The 16,735-nt window shown below is 33.1% G+C and overlaps 1 protein-coding gene across 1 annotated transcript in view; it reads left to right on the top strand.

Moving 5' to 3' along the window:
• LRP1B (LDL receptor related protein 1B) overlaps window positions 1-16,735 on the top strand; it is a 1,616,178-nt gene that overhangs the window by 1,591,820 nt on the left and 7,623 nt on the right. The window contains exon 88 of the mRNA XM_067742376.1: window positions 9,534-9,610. Within this exon, the coding sequence (XP_067598477.1) occupies window positions 9,534-9,610 (77 nt within the window). The remainder of the gene's footprint in view (window positions 1-9,533; window positions 9,611-16,735) is intronic.

Raw genomic sequence — 16,735 nt, forward strand, 5'->3', positions numbered from 1 at the left:
TATCTATCCTTTATGATCCCAGGTAACAAGTTGTAGCTTGTTCTAGCTTTCACCAAGCTAGTCATGTCATGGGGAAAAACACGGAATACAGAATTTTTCTATTAAAGTTTAAAGTCCAGTTTGTGCTTTGAGAGTACAGCTGGCACTGCCTAACAGAGAACAGTTATTGCATAGTTACCCATTGGGCAGCTGTTGTTATGAAGCTTTGATGTAGTCACCTTATTTTCCCTTGATTCTGGGACATGTTCTTGGCCTTTAATATAATCAGTAAGTAAATCAGAATAACCAAAGAAACCAAATACAGTATAACTACATAGTATTTTCATTCATTTACTTGTTACCTCTTTAACAATTTACATTATTTTTCTCTCTATTAGACTGCATTCCCCAGGTTTTGCTGCTATGAAAAAGCACAAATTTCAGATGCTTTTAACAATGAAGGTTTATTTCCTGCTCATGTTCTATCCTGGAACAAGTCAAAAAAAATAAATCAATAAACCTCCAACCTACTACTTAATTCCAAACCAACTTTATACAATTTTAAGAAAAGGATCAGAGGAATATAGATTAACCAGCAACACTGGTTTAAGAGTGAAAAAAATAAATGAAAAATTCCTTACATTATCGTCAGTTAAGGAAATATTTTCTTCTTTTTCACACTGGACTAGTAGCAGGAGAAAGCCATTTTTGTTAAAGGAGTACAGAAATTTTAGCCTAATACTTCTTCCACTCAGCATACAAACAAAAATTATAATTATATTGATATTGGTGTGCCATATACAAGCTTTAAATTTAATATTCGTAGTATTATTTATCACTTGAGTTAAATTAACTTAGAGGGTGTGTAAATTTTATATACATTGTATCATTTAATCTTTCAGGAAGCCTAATTTTTTTTTAACTTTTATAATGATCAACTTGCCTTGCAAAAAGGAAAAAGAAAAAGAATGGAAGGAAGAAAGAGAGGAAAAAAGAAACAAAGTAAAGAAGGAAGAAGAAAAATTTTGAGGTAGTAAAAGGAAAACATACAATAGAAAGATAAAATATAAAATAAGAAAGGAAGGGGATTTAAGGGGAAAACAAAGGTTAAAGCATAAGAGGCTAGATCTGTGGGAAATGTGTGACAAAAGTGGGAGTATTGCTCTCCCTTATATTATAAACTAAACAACCAAAGTGGGTGAATTGCTAGAAGATATATCCTTTGTGAGGAGGGGAGACTAGATTACAGCACAGTTCTGTCTAATTCCAAAACTTACACATTCCATTTGTGTCACACCATACCAGCACTTTAATTTTACACAATTATTTAAATGACTAAATTGAATTAAATTATATTTAACTACATATTTGTTTGTATGATTTTTATATAAAACTGGTTTCCATGTCAATTTACCCATCAGGCAAATGCCTTTAGAATTTTTGTCAGGGAAAGAAGATAAACGTTTCTTAGTTAGCTGCATCGTGGGACAAGAACAGAAGTGTCACAGAATTTACAACACTGAATAAGTAAAATTTTACTTATGTCCAAGTTGCTAAAATGTGATCATCTAATTTTGTAAAAGGAAGAATTAATAAATAGATTAATGAAGAAAGGGAGGGAGGGAGGGAGGAAGGAAGAAAGGAAGAAAATATTTGCCTATTACTGTGGTTCTTACATGTTAAGTGTTTTTCATAGTGGATCAATATTCTTTTCAGTGAGAAATGACTGGTAACTAGCTGAAAACATGTACTTATGAATGGAGCTATATATTCTTCATAGAATGGGATATGACACATGTATGTGTATTCATATGAGTTCAACCATGCATCCTCCATGCCTTCATGCATTCGTTCATTCATTTTAACAAACAACAAACATATTGATTGACCAAACCTACATACTGACCATGTGCTCAAGAAATGAAGAAATATAAAAATGAATAATAGATTACCCCTACCTTTAAGTAATTAGTCTAGCATAGTCATAGGCAAAGGCATATTTAGAAATTTATAAATGCATATATAAATAGAGAAATGCAAAAATAAAATGTACCATATTTATGATTGTATGTGGACCAAATAAATAAAGGTATTTATAACTGACCCCAAATGGCAATTCTCCATAATGTAAAATACTACTGTAATATTCTATAGCCTTTTAGATTTATTGAAGATATTTATCTAAACTTCCTGAATCAATTTTTAGACTACTGCCTGCATAAACCTTCTCACCTTGAGTCAGGGAAGTAATATAATACTTGGATTAGGAAAGAAGTGTGTGTTAATGGCCATCTTTTGTCATAAGCCTTCAGATGTTTCTGTTTGCAACATGTTCCTATAAGTGTTGAACAAATCTAGTGAGTGTTTTATGACTAATTGACATTTATGCAGCGTAGACAAATTTGTTAATTCATACACTTGATTTTAGCAAGTCATTTCAATTTTTTTCATTTACTCTTTTTTTGATTGCTTGTTTTGTTTTAAAACAATTTAAAAATTTTTAAAAACTTGTGAAATGCAGGTCCTAGATTTTGAGGAAGGCTGAATGGTGGTAATTGGGAAGGTGGTATCAATACTAATACAGTGTACCTTTATCAATTAAAAATGTTTGCCTCTAGAAACCTTTAGTGTTACCTTTTGGTGGATATGTAAAAATCTTGTAACTAGAACAAAGGCTATACTGAAATATCAGAAAGGAGGTGACTATCTATATATAGGAATTATTTCCCAATGATTCAGACTATAAATTAAAGTAGCTGATATCAATATCTCAGCATATGTGCACTACAACTGAAAATAAATATTTTCTAGAGAATTAGAGTTATATATCTCACTTATAAAGACATTCACAGTCTCAAAACCTTCTGTTAACACTTTCTGATATCCCTACCATTGCCCCACATTTGTATAGGACTAATAATATGCCTTGAATGATATTTAATAACTGCAGTTGACTATGCCAGATATTGCCATTATAAATTGTTTCAGATTTTACCATGTTGCACCACAGAAACCCTATGAACTAGGAAGGGTAGTCATTAGGTTTTCATAGAAAAATTCCTTATTGTTTACTCTTATTTTGTGCTAAAACATAAAATATTCAGGTATAAGATTAGTCACTTTGTCTGCATGGCACTAAGCATGGAGATTTCCAACCCCAGCCCCCATGGCTTGATATGTTCTTAAGCCAGTTTTGGAATTGGTCATTCATCATGGCATCATGTAGATTTCCATTTGTGTTACAGCATACATTGCTTTTCTTCCCACTTTCAGCTATAGACTTATAACCACCGTTTCTAATGTAATACCCTACATTTATGTCTTCAATTTTATCAACCATATTACTTAATACTAATTTTATGATTGTTCCTTTTCCTTTTGAGTTGATGCATGTAACATATTAATTTAAGTAGAAATCATCTACTCACTCTACAAAAAACACTTTATGCCTTTCAGATCTGCTTTTAATAAAATTTCCTGGAAAACATCTAGATAATAAAAGTTTTACATTAGTAGAGATTTTGTTCTTTTTTTAATATTTATTGAGTCATCATTTCACACTTTAGTGGCTGTTTCTGCTCAGGTGGCCTGCATAGAATTTTGTGTTTAAACATTTCTAACTGAAACCAGCCAATCTTAACAAACTTCCTTTTATGGATAACTTCTTGGCAAACTAGATTTTATCTTTTATATTTCTCCTTCTTAAAATAATCACTTTAAATAATGCACTTTGTTAATTTTATTTCTTTCATGGTCACTTCTTCAACTGAAATTTCTCATTAATTTTTTTTTTTTTTTTTTTTTTTTGCGGTACGCGGGCCTCTCACTGTTGTGGCCTCTCCCGTTGCGGAGCACAGGCTCCGGACGCGCAGGCCCAGCGGCCATGGCTCACGGGCCCAGCCGCTCCGCGGCATGTGGGATCTTCCCGGACTGGGGCACGAACCCGTGTCCCCTGCATCGGCAGACGGACTCTCAACCACTGCACCACCAGAGAAGCCCTCTCATTAATTTTTACTTTTCCTAAAATAATTGTTGGTCAGAGTTTATTGAACATCTCATTATTATTTTACTTCATCACATTAACCCTTCTCAGAAATCAAAAACTCTTTCTGACCAAATGTCCTTAATATTAAAGTAAGATTAGCTTTGTCTTACTAATTTTATCAATACTAGGTAACACAATGATTTAATGTAGTATTTTAAAACTAGGCATTATAATATATAATTATAGAGTTGAACCACTTATACTTATTACAACAAACAAAAATTTAAGATACTAACTTAAGCTTTTTGAAGAAAACAAAGCAGGGTGATACCTAGCTATTTCTATGTTAGAAATAACAGTCAAATTTTGATAGAGAATAGTGCTAAATAAATAGAAATTGTAGTACAAAACTGTGTGTGTGTATATATATATATATATATGTGTGTGTGTGTATATATATACACACACACATATATATATATATCTACCAAATGAATGAAATATATATAGAGTGAATTGTTGTGGAAGTTCAAAATTGTACTGAGTAATAATATAGATGAATTTATAATTGATGGATCTTGGATTTTTAAAGGTGTTTTAAACACATCTACAGTATTTTGGAATCCACACAAAAATGTGAAGTTGGTATCAAGAAGGATATTAACACCCTTCTATAACATGTCCCTCACTGTCGCTGCCAGAGACAGAATATCAGGCATTACTGACCACAGGTCTGAGCCGGTGTGGTAATTTTAACAATTTTACTACTCAGAAAATGCACTGATTTTCCTTTGTTCAGATAATATTTCTACTTTCTTCTTAAGTGACTGTACTCTCTTGGGCATGAGGGAGTAAGGAAAAGCATTTTTCCTACTACTGCTTTGAATAAGAAGGATCATAATAACTCCACATTTTATTTCTACCTCTTATTAGCTATGATTTTTCAGGAAAATCATTTGAACACACACTTCTCCATTTCATAAGATGAATAATTCCAACTCATGGGTTATTATAGAAGCTGAATAAGAATATTTTTCATATGAAAACACTTATCCTAGGACCTGGCACAAAGTTGTGCAAATGTTAATTGAACTTTATGCAAAATATTATATCAAAGGTAGGATAGAAAATTTTTGAAGCATGTTAAAAAATTATAAATCTTTATGTATATATGAAATAATTTTATCTCAGAAAATTGGGAAACAATAACAGATGAAAAAATGTTTCAAAGTCAAGTTAACAAACTGGTGAATTAATATATAAATATCCTTTCCAAATGCAATAAAACTTTTTGCATTTTGCAATACAGCAGTCTGCAAGAAGAGGGGGGCAAAAAAGTGCTGGGAGCTACATAGGGTGTAAGGCTTTAAAGTTGAGAATGCCATGCAAATGTAGTCATGTTCTTCCACCAAAAGAGTGAAATTTTCAGAATTAATCAGAAAAAAAAATTTGCAACTGACTTTTAATGTTTGAATTTTCATCACTGTATGAAAATACTGTTTTATAAATCTGATGCACAAAATGTAGTCATAGTTTTATTTTTATTGAATGAGCTTTTTGGAGCACTGAAACATGCATGGCACTCTGCACAAGTTTTCTAAGGCTCCTTTAATCCCTTGTGCCATATTTTTTTTCCCCTGTGTGTAGAAAGAGAAGGGTATATTAAAAGATTTTTCATTCTGAATGTCTCCATCATCATAGTTAATAACGGCAGCCTAGCATGTAAGAGGAGAAATTCAATTTCAAATCGCTTTAAGGTTTACCTTTGAATTCCACTTTGGTCAGAAGGGTTCCATGACCTTTAAATTTGATGAAAAGAGGAAGCAGATATTAATCTCATTATTTTATTTTGAAGTCCTCCCAAAGCAAGTGACTCTAGACGACATTTCCACAAAATGACATGAGTAGTCCACGTAAGTTGATCATTATTACAGTGAAAGACAATACCTAAGATTTTAATACACTTTCAGTATTTTATATCTGATTTCAATTCCTTTTGTAAAATCTCTCTGCTACTTCAGAGTTCTCATTGTTTTGGACAGTTTAATTATATGTCTTATATTTATGCTTGTATTGTAAAAACTGTTTCTTTTTAAAGATTATATATTTATTCCCTTATATATGCTAAACTTATTTTGATAGTCCAAAAATATTTACTGTGCTTCCTAGTAATATATGCTACACTATTGCCTTTACACAAAGGTACTCCCCCTGTTACAGAAAATTACAATTGAAATATAGAATATTGTAACTATACAATAATTGCACACACTGTTAAAGAACACAATAAGTTAACTATCCAAGCATTTCATATAGTAACATTCAGATGAGAATTAGTTACCCCAAACAAAAATCCACTCAGTTACTTTCAGATACTATGTTAAGAACTTCTACCAATGTCATTTAACCTTTTGAACAGTCTTGCTGGACATGCATACTATTATTCCTATCCTAAATTTTTTTTAAATGATTGAACAATATTTGGTATAAGAACAAAATCTGTGGGAACATAATAATTTATCTCAAATATCTCTTGAAGTGTGATTTGTGAAGTATTTGCATCAGGCTCACTTTGTTAAAATGCAGATTTCTGGCCACAGCTCCAAGCTGCTTAATGAAAATCTCTGGTATATGGGCCTCCAGAATTTCAACTTTAACACATTTTTCAGTTTGATAATCATTAGTCTAACCTAGAACATAAAAGGAAGAATAAGATTAGGAAAACAATATAACGATAAACAACCTTTCTTTTGAATGTCACTGGCCTTGGAGAGAAGGGGAGAAATCAAAAAGACTGCTTTTGAAGCAAATATCTTTGTACGATAATGTGAAAAGAGAAGGATAAACAATTGTTTGAATAAATAAGAATCTATCTTTCTATCTACCTATCTATCCATGATCCAACAATACTTTCATGAACCCAAAATTCGTAAAAGTGTTTAAAAAGTTAAATAATTCAGAGTGGTACAGTGATCAAACACATAAGAAAAAGAAGCTGATTTTCATTGTCCTAGGGTAAAGCACAGTGGGGGAAATAACTGTTGAATAAATTTAAAAGGAAGGATATACAGATGTTTGTGATGGTAAGAAAAAATATAAGATTTCTTGGGAGGACCATGCAGGACTAACTCAAAGATAATTGTCCAGGGATGAATAGCAGGGAGCAGTAGATTGCAACAGTACAGATTAAAGATGATAATAAACAAATATTATAAACAAAATATTCCCTGAAAGCTAAGAAGTTAAGTGTGCTTCCACAATGCAAAAGAGAGGAGCATCACGACCACTAGCAAGTGATATATTTTATCTAATATAAGTACTGGGTTCCAAGCTATGGATAAAACAGAAAATTACTCAATACTATTAATAAATACCACCTGTCCTACTTAAATAATTTCAGAGTTTGGAATAAAAATCACAGTATCCTGATCTTCTTTGTTTAAAAATCTCTCTCTGCCCTTCTGGAGTTCTAAAGGCATATTTTTAATAACTTCCTAAAATACTTAAAACACATTATGCTCATATCAGAACATCTTATCAATTAGCATTTATTCCTCCAATTCCTGAGCAATTCCATTTTCTGACTTCTAAGCATCTCAGTGTTACGATGAGCCCCAGAGGTTCTTATCTCTATTAACACAACAAAATATATCTCAGATCATTTCTCTTGCTTAACATGAACCTGATTTAGGTTGCTGTTGTTACTGTTGTTTTTTCAAAGGAGGTAATGTAAAGAGCAAATTTTGATATTTTAATTTTAAAATAGCTTTGTATACATCGGTTATATAATAAAATTACCAAGCAATCAGTATTATTTTTTTCACTGGAGCATGTAAAATATCCTCAGTGGTCAATTAGAAAGATTTGACAAATGTAAAGCTACAAAGAACAAAAAGACTTTTGCAATGATTAGGATTCATTCTAATGATGTTTGCAAAATTTGCCTAAACATCTTATTTTGAATTATCTTTGGACTGTGTCAAGAATTAGGAACTGAAGAACTGGAACAATTTTCTAGAACATTCAACTGCAAAACCACAACTAAGGGAGAAAACAGATTTTTTTAAATCAATGATTTTATTGGTTGTTCAGTTTATTATAATTATTTGAAATATGCTCATTTCATTACCTCACTTCAGTAATACAGACAGCGTCATAGACCTGGCCTTAAAATTTATTTACCTATTTTAATGATTTACTTGTAGTATGGTATATAATAAATGTGATGTATAGAAAATATATATGTAAGCTTTTTATAAAGGATCTAAATAAAAAATCAGGATAATGCATGAGTGATGACTTAATAATAATATAATGATATTAATTTTCATTGAAATCATGATCCATACTCATAGTTTTATAATATTATTAATCAAATAACTATATTCTTGAATAGTAACGTTGCTGTCCATTATTCTGAAGTTAATGTATGCTTTTATGAAACAAATTTTTCTTTTTGTAACTTGAGTTTGTCAATATGATGATTTTATGAGATTTTGCCCTTGTGTTAGGACACCCGATACTGTCTTCGCAAGTACCACAAATAATTCACATGGCATCATAGAAGCCTAGTTCCCAAACAGCTTCAGCTACTTGAATTGGCTATGACAGAACTGGAAGAGACCCACCCATGGCAGTTATTTAGTTTGGCCACCATGCCCAAAGATATCTACTTGGAATAGTTCTGGAAGCGATTCTTTTACTGTGTACAACTACTTGTGATGTGGTGGTATTTGACAGTCATTTTAAATAAGAACTGAAGCCAATTAAATTGTTTCTCTATGGATTTCCTCTGACAGATGCATGTAGGCATCTTGTGTTAGCCAGCAGACATTGTTCAAACATAGCTAAAACCATTCCAGCATTTATTTTGATACAATCAGCTAATTATATGGTTGTGATTTATGTTTAAATGAAGGATTTTAATCAAATCTATTATTTTAATCCTTTGCAAGACTTCCCATCATAATGTCATGGTTCCTATATGGGAAAGACAACTTCTCTGAATGAAAACTTGGGCATATTGTCTTGGTTTCATGGGAATAGAAGCATGATCTTAAATGGGAAAGCACTATATTTCCCTGTCTCTGATTAAAAGAGTAAAAATTGTGCAGTTTGAACTATGAGACATATGACCATTTGCTGTTTGGTTGTTAGTTCCACTCTGAATTTAGAACCAGAAAAAATAAATCACAGAAACTTAGTAAAGAAGGATTTGCTTGACAGGCAAACTCAATTTTTATAGTGGCGTAATTTTCAGTACGTCTCAAATTAATCTCAATTCTTAATTAAAATTTCAGTTTTGTTATAAAATATGCCAATTTTAAGTTTAACATAGAATAAAGAAAAATGACTTTAAATTTTAAAAAGTATTTTAACAAGTGAAGTCCAATTGAAGTTACCCTCAGCATACTGACAATATGCAGGAAATTAGCAGAAATCTCTATCTAAAATTCATGAATCTGTGATAGCAGGCTCTTCCTTCATTTCATTTGGTTAAAGTTACTACATTAGCAGACTTGTGGGTTTTGTTACTCACTGATTTTTTTGTTTGTTTTTATCTTTCTAGATGTTCCACCAACTGGTCAGGCACACAGTGTGAGAGGCCAGCCCCAAAGAGCAGCAAATCTGATCATATCAGCACAAGTAAGTTTCTCAGATTAATATCTTGGGTGTTCCACATAGTATAGAAAGCATTGTTTTCTTTTTATACCATTATTGTGGGAATTGAGTCTTGGAAAATCTCCTTTATGGAATTTTGCAAGAGATCTGCAATCCATATGTTTTTTGAAAGAAGAAGCACTGAGCTCTCACCTGGTGACAGGATCCAGCGTTATGTGTGCTTTTAGGCTGTGAGGGTTCATCTCAAACTTTGGCAGTTTTCAGAACACACATCTGTAAACCTAGCTTAAGCTTTTCTTCGGAAATGTGCGTCAGCTGCAAAGTCTGCAAATATCACAATGGATGTGATAATGCTTGAGGAAGAAAAGTAATTTCATGTTTTAATTAGAGTATTTTTCTTGAAGTGCATTCAGTGTGTTGTGGAAAAACAAACTTGATTAGTCTCAAAGTGATGAAGTATGTTAACAAGCAATTTTTAATAAGGAGCATAGTTGATTCATTGCTTCCTTATCTTTAAAGTACTGGTTTTGAAGTATATTAAAATGTAGCAACATTTTACAAGTTTTTTTGTGTGTGTAGCTATAGTCTTAGGACAGGTCCCTGATATGAAATTTTATCTACATCAATATTTTGTGTCTATGTGTGTGTGTTCCAACAATTTTAAATGATTTTGTAAAGATTTTCACAATAAAAGTCTTACATAAAGTTTCCCAATTCACACATACTATCGCTAATGAGTGGAAAATTTTTGAGAAATCTGGAATAACTATCAAGTGGGTAAATATATTCTTGAAGAGAAAAAGTAATACCTCTGATTTATGAATGCTTACTTAGCAATTTTTCTCTAGTCTTTCACTGCTGGTGAGAGAGCATACATGAAAACAAACAAAAAATATACTATGGAATTTGTGAAAAAAGAAAGACATTATCAGAATCAAAAGTATATGATTTTTGTACCTTAGACATAGGCTCCCAGTGTTTGCTGATCTACTTGTTTGTTGTGCCTGTCCCCAAATAATTTATCATTGCTTGAAATCCTTCAAGTGACATTGTCTAAAGTTCCACCATTTAGAGATTAACTTGGGCTAGTAAGGATGACCATCTTTGAAAAATGGCAAATAGGTATAGAATAAATAACCTTAGAAATGAGTCTTTGCATTTGGAAAAGTGAGATGCGTGATTCTGGTCATGGAGCATATGGTGTTACCTTAGAATTTGTGTGTTGTCTTTAGGAAGGGAAGGGAGAATACTGTAGCAAAACTATGGACACGTAGTTGTAGGAATAGGGCACTAGGATTTGAGGAATTGATTCATAAAATATAGGAGATGTGGGAAAATACACCTTGCCTAACTTGATATTGCAGAAGAAGAGCAAAAGAAAAAAAATACTCTCTTCTCTCTCTTCCAGGATCATACTGACATTAGTACTAACAATTCTGGAGGAATACTAATTTATATGATTTTATGAACCAGTTATAAGACTCAACCATCATTAAGAGCATTTTTGTAATGAAAAAATGCATTTGAGTTACCAACCTGTAGAACATACTGAAGTAATAAGTTGAGAATTAATGAAGTCATGGTACTTTAGGCTTTCTTTTATGATAACTTCTCAATTATCTAAGATAAATTAAAAACTTAGTCTTTTAGAGAATCAAAACAATTTTAAATATTGATAAAATTTTCTGAAAGAAGGAAACAGAGTAGAATGTCAATTGAATTTTCAATTTATATATAAGGTCCATCTACAAAGGAAAATTTCGTGTTTGCAAGATGATTTTGAGGAGGGGTGTGCCAGATGTATTTATTGAAAGGTGATGTTGCCAACCATTTGCATTGGCAACAAGCTCCCTTATAAGAAAAATGCCTCTAATTACATGCAACAGTTCTAAAATAGGAACTATCACATGGAAGGAGGAGTTGCAAGTAGTTGTAACCCTTTTTCCAAAGATTCTGATGCTCTTTCTTCCATCACTGATTTAAAGTCATTACATTTAATGGAAGTATCAATGCACATTGAAAGGGCTGTTAGCTATGCAAATGTCAAATTATCTCAGATTTGAGCAAAGTTGACCACATAATGACTCTGTTAAAAGGTACTTATCAGACATCTGCGCTTAGAGAAACTTGCCTCAGTAACTCTGAAAGGAGAGAAAAGGTAGTTAAACTGATCCTTCCTAAGGTAGGAGGGCTATTTTTATTTTCTCAGGTAAACTCCAGTGGTTTTGAATGGTTGTCAAATGTTCCCCGAACTTGGGCAAAAGTAATCTGTTCAATAAGAAAGATGGATACTTTAGGAATGTGTTTTCAAATCTGCATTTCCACTTACAGTGAAGCATTCCATAATCATTGGACCTTGGCACAATCAGGAATATACTGCCTCTCTCAGCCTAACTGCTATCAACTGGCACGAGATTTACCTTTCTAATTGATGAGCGGCTTTCTTAATCATCTCTGAGTAGTCATACTGATGTTCTCTCCCCCTTGCGGTTTAAAGTATCTAAAGATCAGCCTGCCTGTGGAATTAAGTGGATCTATTATTCTAGAACTTTCTGCTTAGTTTCCACTTGAAAAAGCAGAAACTTTTCTGAAGTTATTTGGAAGAGTTTTAAACTAAGGATGATTAAATATTTATTTTATACTCCTGTTTTAGATTTACCTAAAGTTTTAAGGGAGTGGATGCTCAATGTTTGGATTATGCTATTCATATCTGCTAAATTTAAGGAGGATAAAAATATACTCAGCATTTGTGGGGCAGTAATGTAATGATGCTGTATTTTACTGTAGTGACAACAGAAATGTGATATCTGTTAGGGGGTTATTCATATCTTCTATTTTCCTACTTTATCCTCATGTCTTTTATACCGTCATGTTTTAAAACAGAAAAAAAAATAATTATGTTATACCAAGGAATTATAAATATAACTATAAATTGCAAATATATAGAGAAAAATGCAACAAAATAATGTCTCTGTCCTAATTATCCAAAAGCAAGTATTTATTGAGCCTCTACTAAGTGTCAACTAATGTCTAGATCCCAGGGATGAATCAGTGAATAAGATAGTCAGGGCTTCCCTGGTGGCACAGTGGTTGAGAGTCCGCCTGCCGTTGCAGGGGACACGGGTTCGTGCCCCGGTCCGGGAGGATCCCACATGCCACGGAGCAGCTGGGCCCGTGAGCCATGGCCGCTGAGCCTGCGCATCCGGAGCCTGTGCTCCACAACGGGAGAGGCCACAACAGTGAGAGGCCCGTGTACAGCAAAAAAAAAAAAAAAAAATAGTCAGTGCCTCTTCTCATGAAACTGAGGTGCCAGAGGGATAAAAAAAATAGTTAAACAAGAAAGCAAGCAAATAAGTAAACACGTAGAAAATAATTATGAGTCTTGATTGGATCTGTGAAGGAAGTAAAAAAGACACAGAAATAGAGAATGTTAGGGGAGAACTGAGGTCAGGAGTGATTTCTCTGAGATGGTGATACTTAAGCTCAGACTTGAATGATTAAAAAGGGGAGGAGACGCTAAGTGTATTTCAAACAAAAGAAACAGCAGATACAAGAACGCTAGAGTAGGAAAGAGCTAAACATGTTCAAGGGATTGAAAGAAAATCAGTGTACTGACACCAAGGGGACAAGAGTGAGAGTGGCACAAAGTGAGGATGATTATACATGACCAGGATGATAAGCAGCCTCTCAAAGATCACTGGAAGGATAATCTTTGCTAAGTTTGGAACATGATATGTTCTTTATGATTTTTAAAATAACAGTTTAGCAAAATGCTTAAGAAACATCATCCAAATCACTATATATAGAGAGAGAGACACACACATTTATACATATATGTAAACATAAACTTAAGAGCAGAATATATAGCAGCAAGTCAAGAGAGGTCAATTGTAATGATATAATTTATGCTTATATTTTTCTACTATAACTTCGATAAATAAAAAATTCTTTCTTTAACTTTCATGATAGTAAACTCTTCTGGTTTCCCTCCCAACCTCTTGAAACAACTCTGTCTTCTTTGTGAGATACTTTTTTATCTCTTCTAGTTATCTCATTTTCCACATACCACTACATATATTCTCCTTGGCAATCCATAATTCCTTGATCTCAGTTTTCAACTCTTCGTTAATTACTCCCAAATTTCTATCCTCAATCCTGGTTTCTCTTCTGAGGCTGAGACACATATCCCACTGCACAACTGCTGTATCCATATTGATGTCATCTCTGTCTATATCTGTATCTCTATACTACAGGAATCTGAAGTTCCGTGTTTCCCCAAATGATCTCATCCCCTTCTCCCACTCAACCAGCCATTTTTATACACCTTGTTTTGCCTTCCTGTCTATACACATAGCTGCAAAATCTACCTGGTTATCCAAGCAACACTTAAGTGTCACTCTTAACCTTCCTTCTTTTTTAAGTTAAGTTAGACAATATAGTCCACAGATATGACTTCCTAAATTTCCTTCAACATCATCCTGTTTTTTAATAGCATAAATTCCCGGCTCATTTATGTAGCTTACACAGCCCTTCCTAACATCCCCTTTGCTTTCCTCTACAGCGACATCTCCTTCTACCACCCTCTGCTCTACTCTCCATTCAGACTGCTGTTCCTTGATCTTTTCTCCTCCAGGTTTTCATATTTCTCTCCCTAGGTTAATTCAATATCTCCTCCTCCTCTCAACCTGCATTCTCTTTCATGGAACTCATCCCTCAGGTCTCAAAGGCACACCAGTCGTCCTCCTCAATCCCAGATCTAGCCGGATACTACTCCTCTATGTTTTCAGAGCAATACATACTTTCACTAGGGTAGTGCTTATCACTGTGCTAAATAAACCCATGTGTTTGTCATCTTCTAATATACGTCAGACAAGATGAGAGGAGGGACGTTTCTATCCCCAGTGCAAAGCAGAGTAAATGTTGAGTGTGTGGAGTATAGCAACACTTAAAATATATCTGCTAAATGAGAACTGAATGTATAGTCCCTATGATATCCTAGGCACTGTGCTATCTGCAAAACAAAGATAGATAGCTTATGCCCTCAAGTTACAAATAAACTGATCTCTACAACATATGGTGAAACGTGCATACATAGAGGCATACACAGAGTCATATGGCAATATGTATTTTGAATTAGTTAATAAACACGTATTAGCACTTTCTGTGTAATAGACACAATTCTATTTACATTACTATGAGGTATATATTAATGATAACACTCATTTTATAAATGTGTAAACTCAAAGAACATAAATTTGCCCAAGCGCATGTTGCTAGTAAGCTGAGATTTGACCTTTGAGGTTCAAATTTGAGGTAGCCTGGCTCCAGAATCTATTATATCAACTGTGATGCTGTACTGCCTCTCCCATTGAAGGGGTCTCCTCAACATAACAGTTTGATAAGACAGTTCTTCTTTCAAATGGAAAAGCATTATATAATGAGGCTACAGAACAATGTGGCAAAGAAAGACTGGCTCTATTTTCTGTGAGAAGTTTGTTGAGATTTCCCCTCCACCCAATAACAAGTTCAGAGTGTGCTTTTTTTTTTTAATCTGTTTAGGACAGTCCACCAAAAATATACTATCAAAAATATCACCTACAATAGATCTTGATTGTTATATGTTACAATATGATATTTACTGCCGTATATACTGCTTGGAAAAAATACTTATTTTGATAAATATCTATACTATACTCTAATAATATATATATATTTGCTAGTTGTTTCTATGAATATAAACTAATTTACAAAAAATAAAGAAAAACTTGCCAAATTGCCACCCTTTATTATTTATTAGCTATACTGAGCATTATGGCAGTTACCTTGATGGCTTATATAAACTTATAAGAATGCTAGGCTCTTAAACAGAGGGCTGTAATGTGAGGGATTGGAACTGCCATCTGTCATGGGAAAAAGAAAAACAAAGTTCTTTGTTTTCTAGCATGCATAATTAACAGCATTTCTACCTAATAAGAATAAAAGAAACTATGTAGAACAAATAAAATCTAATATTCTAAATAATTTATAATTGCTTTGAGGGGAAAGTAACTTTATATACCTTAAAGCTAGTATTGATATATATTTTAAACCTACATATTTACCGCAAATTTTAGCAGAAAAAAATATAAATGATGAAGTGAGGATATTTATAAAGTTGTGATCAATCAGTTGAAGTCAGTTTATGAAGAAATCAAGCTGTTCACTGGTATTTAAAATTTGTGAACAAATGTTAATTACTATCCAAGGTGCCAGATTCTCCACTTACATTAATTATTAATAAATTACACATTCATATAAAGTTCACTTTCCCAAAACCAAGGAGGTAATGTAATATCAAACTCACTAAATCATATAGTGCTGGTAACAGCATGAAAAAAATAAAATGAGGTTTACATTTCAGAAACTGACTAAAGAAGGCAAGCCATATTTTTTCTTGCATGGAAGAGAGTTATTTGGTCATTTTAGTCAAGTTATTTTTGAAGTTCCAAATTGAAAGATTATCTTATATATGACATTTCCTTAATAAAGACTTTTTGGTATTTTGGTAAATGATCTGCGATATGTACTACCTCACACGGATATCTGTGGCTAGAGCTGTTAAAACTGATCTATATTTCTATTTTAAATACCCTAAGCAGCTGCTTATCATGCTTAATATTACCATTAATTTCTACCACAGTATTTTACATGTACCTGTATATGCAGAGGAAAATTCATATATTTAATAACTATTAACGTTTCATTCCTGAACCATTCAAGATCCTCACATTAAATTTCAATTAGTTTGGGTGTTGCTGTGTTTCTCAGTTTAGCCAATGATTAAGCTGACTTGACAGAATCAATGAGATACTTATTCCAAATAGACAAAGACTTGTCTTATGGGCACTAGATATTTGTCTGTTGGAAACATGAGATTTAGGTACTTGATAGAGCTTCTTAATACTCTCCTGTTATTAGGCAACGCTTGCATTCAGTTTTCTTCCTGCATAAGTGACATATGACCCTAGGTGTATCTTACTGTGGATCGCATCATCAGTAAAAGGGTATCGTCTCCTTCTTCTTTAGAAAAAAAAGATTGCTCTTATTGCCAACCTAGAAATGGAGAGCAGGGCAGAGTTTCTCCTCAGTTTTACTTCTCCCCTATGCTCA

The sequence above is a fragment of the Pseudorca crassidens genome, chromosome 6 (genome assembly GCF_039906515.1).
Source record: "Pseudorca crassidens isolate mPseCra1 chromosome 6, mPseCra1.hap1, whole genome shotgun sequence".
NCBI classification, from domain to species: Eukaryota; Metazoa; Chordata; class Mammalia; order Artiodactyla; family Delphinidae; genus Pseudorca; species Pseudorca crassidens.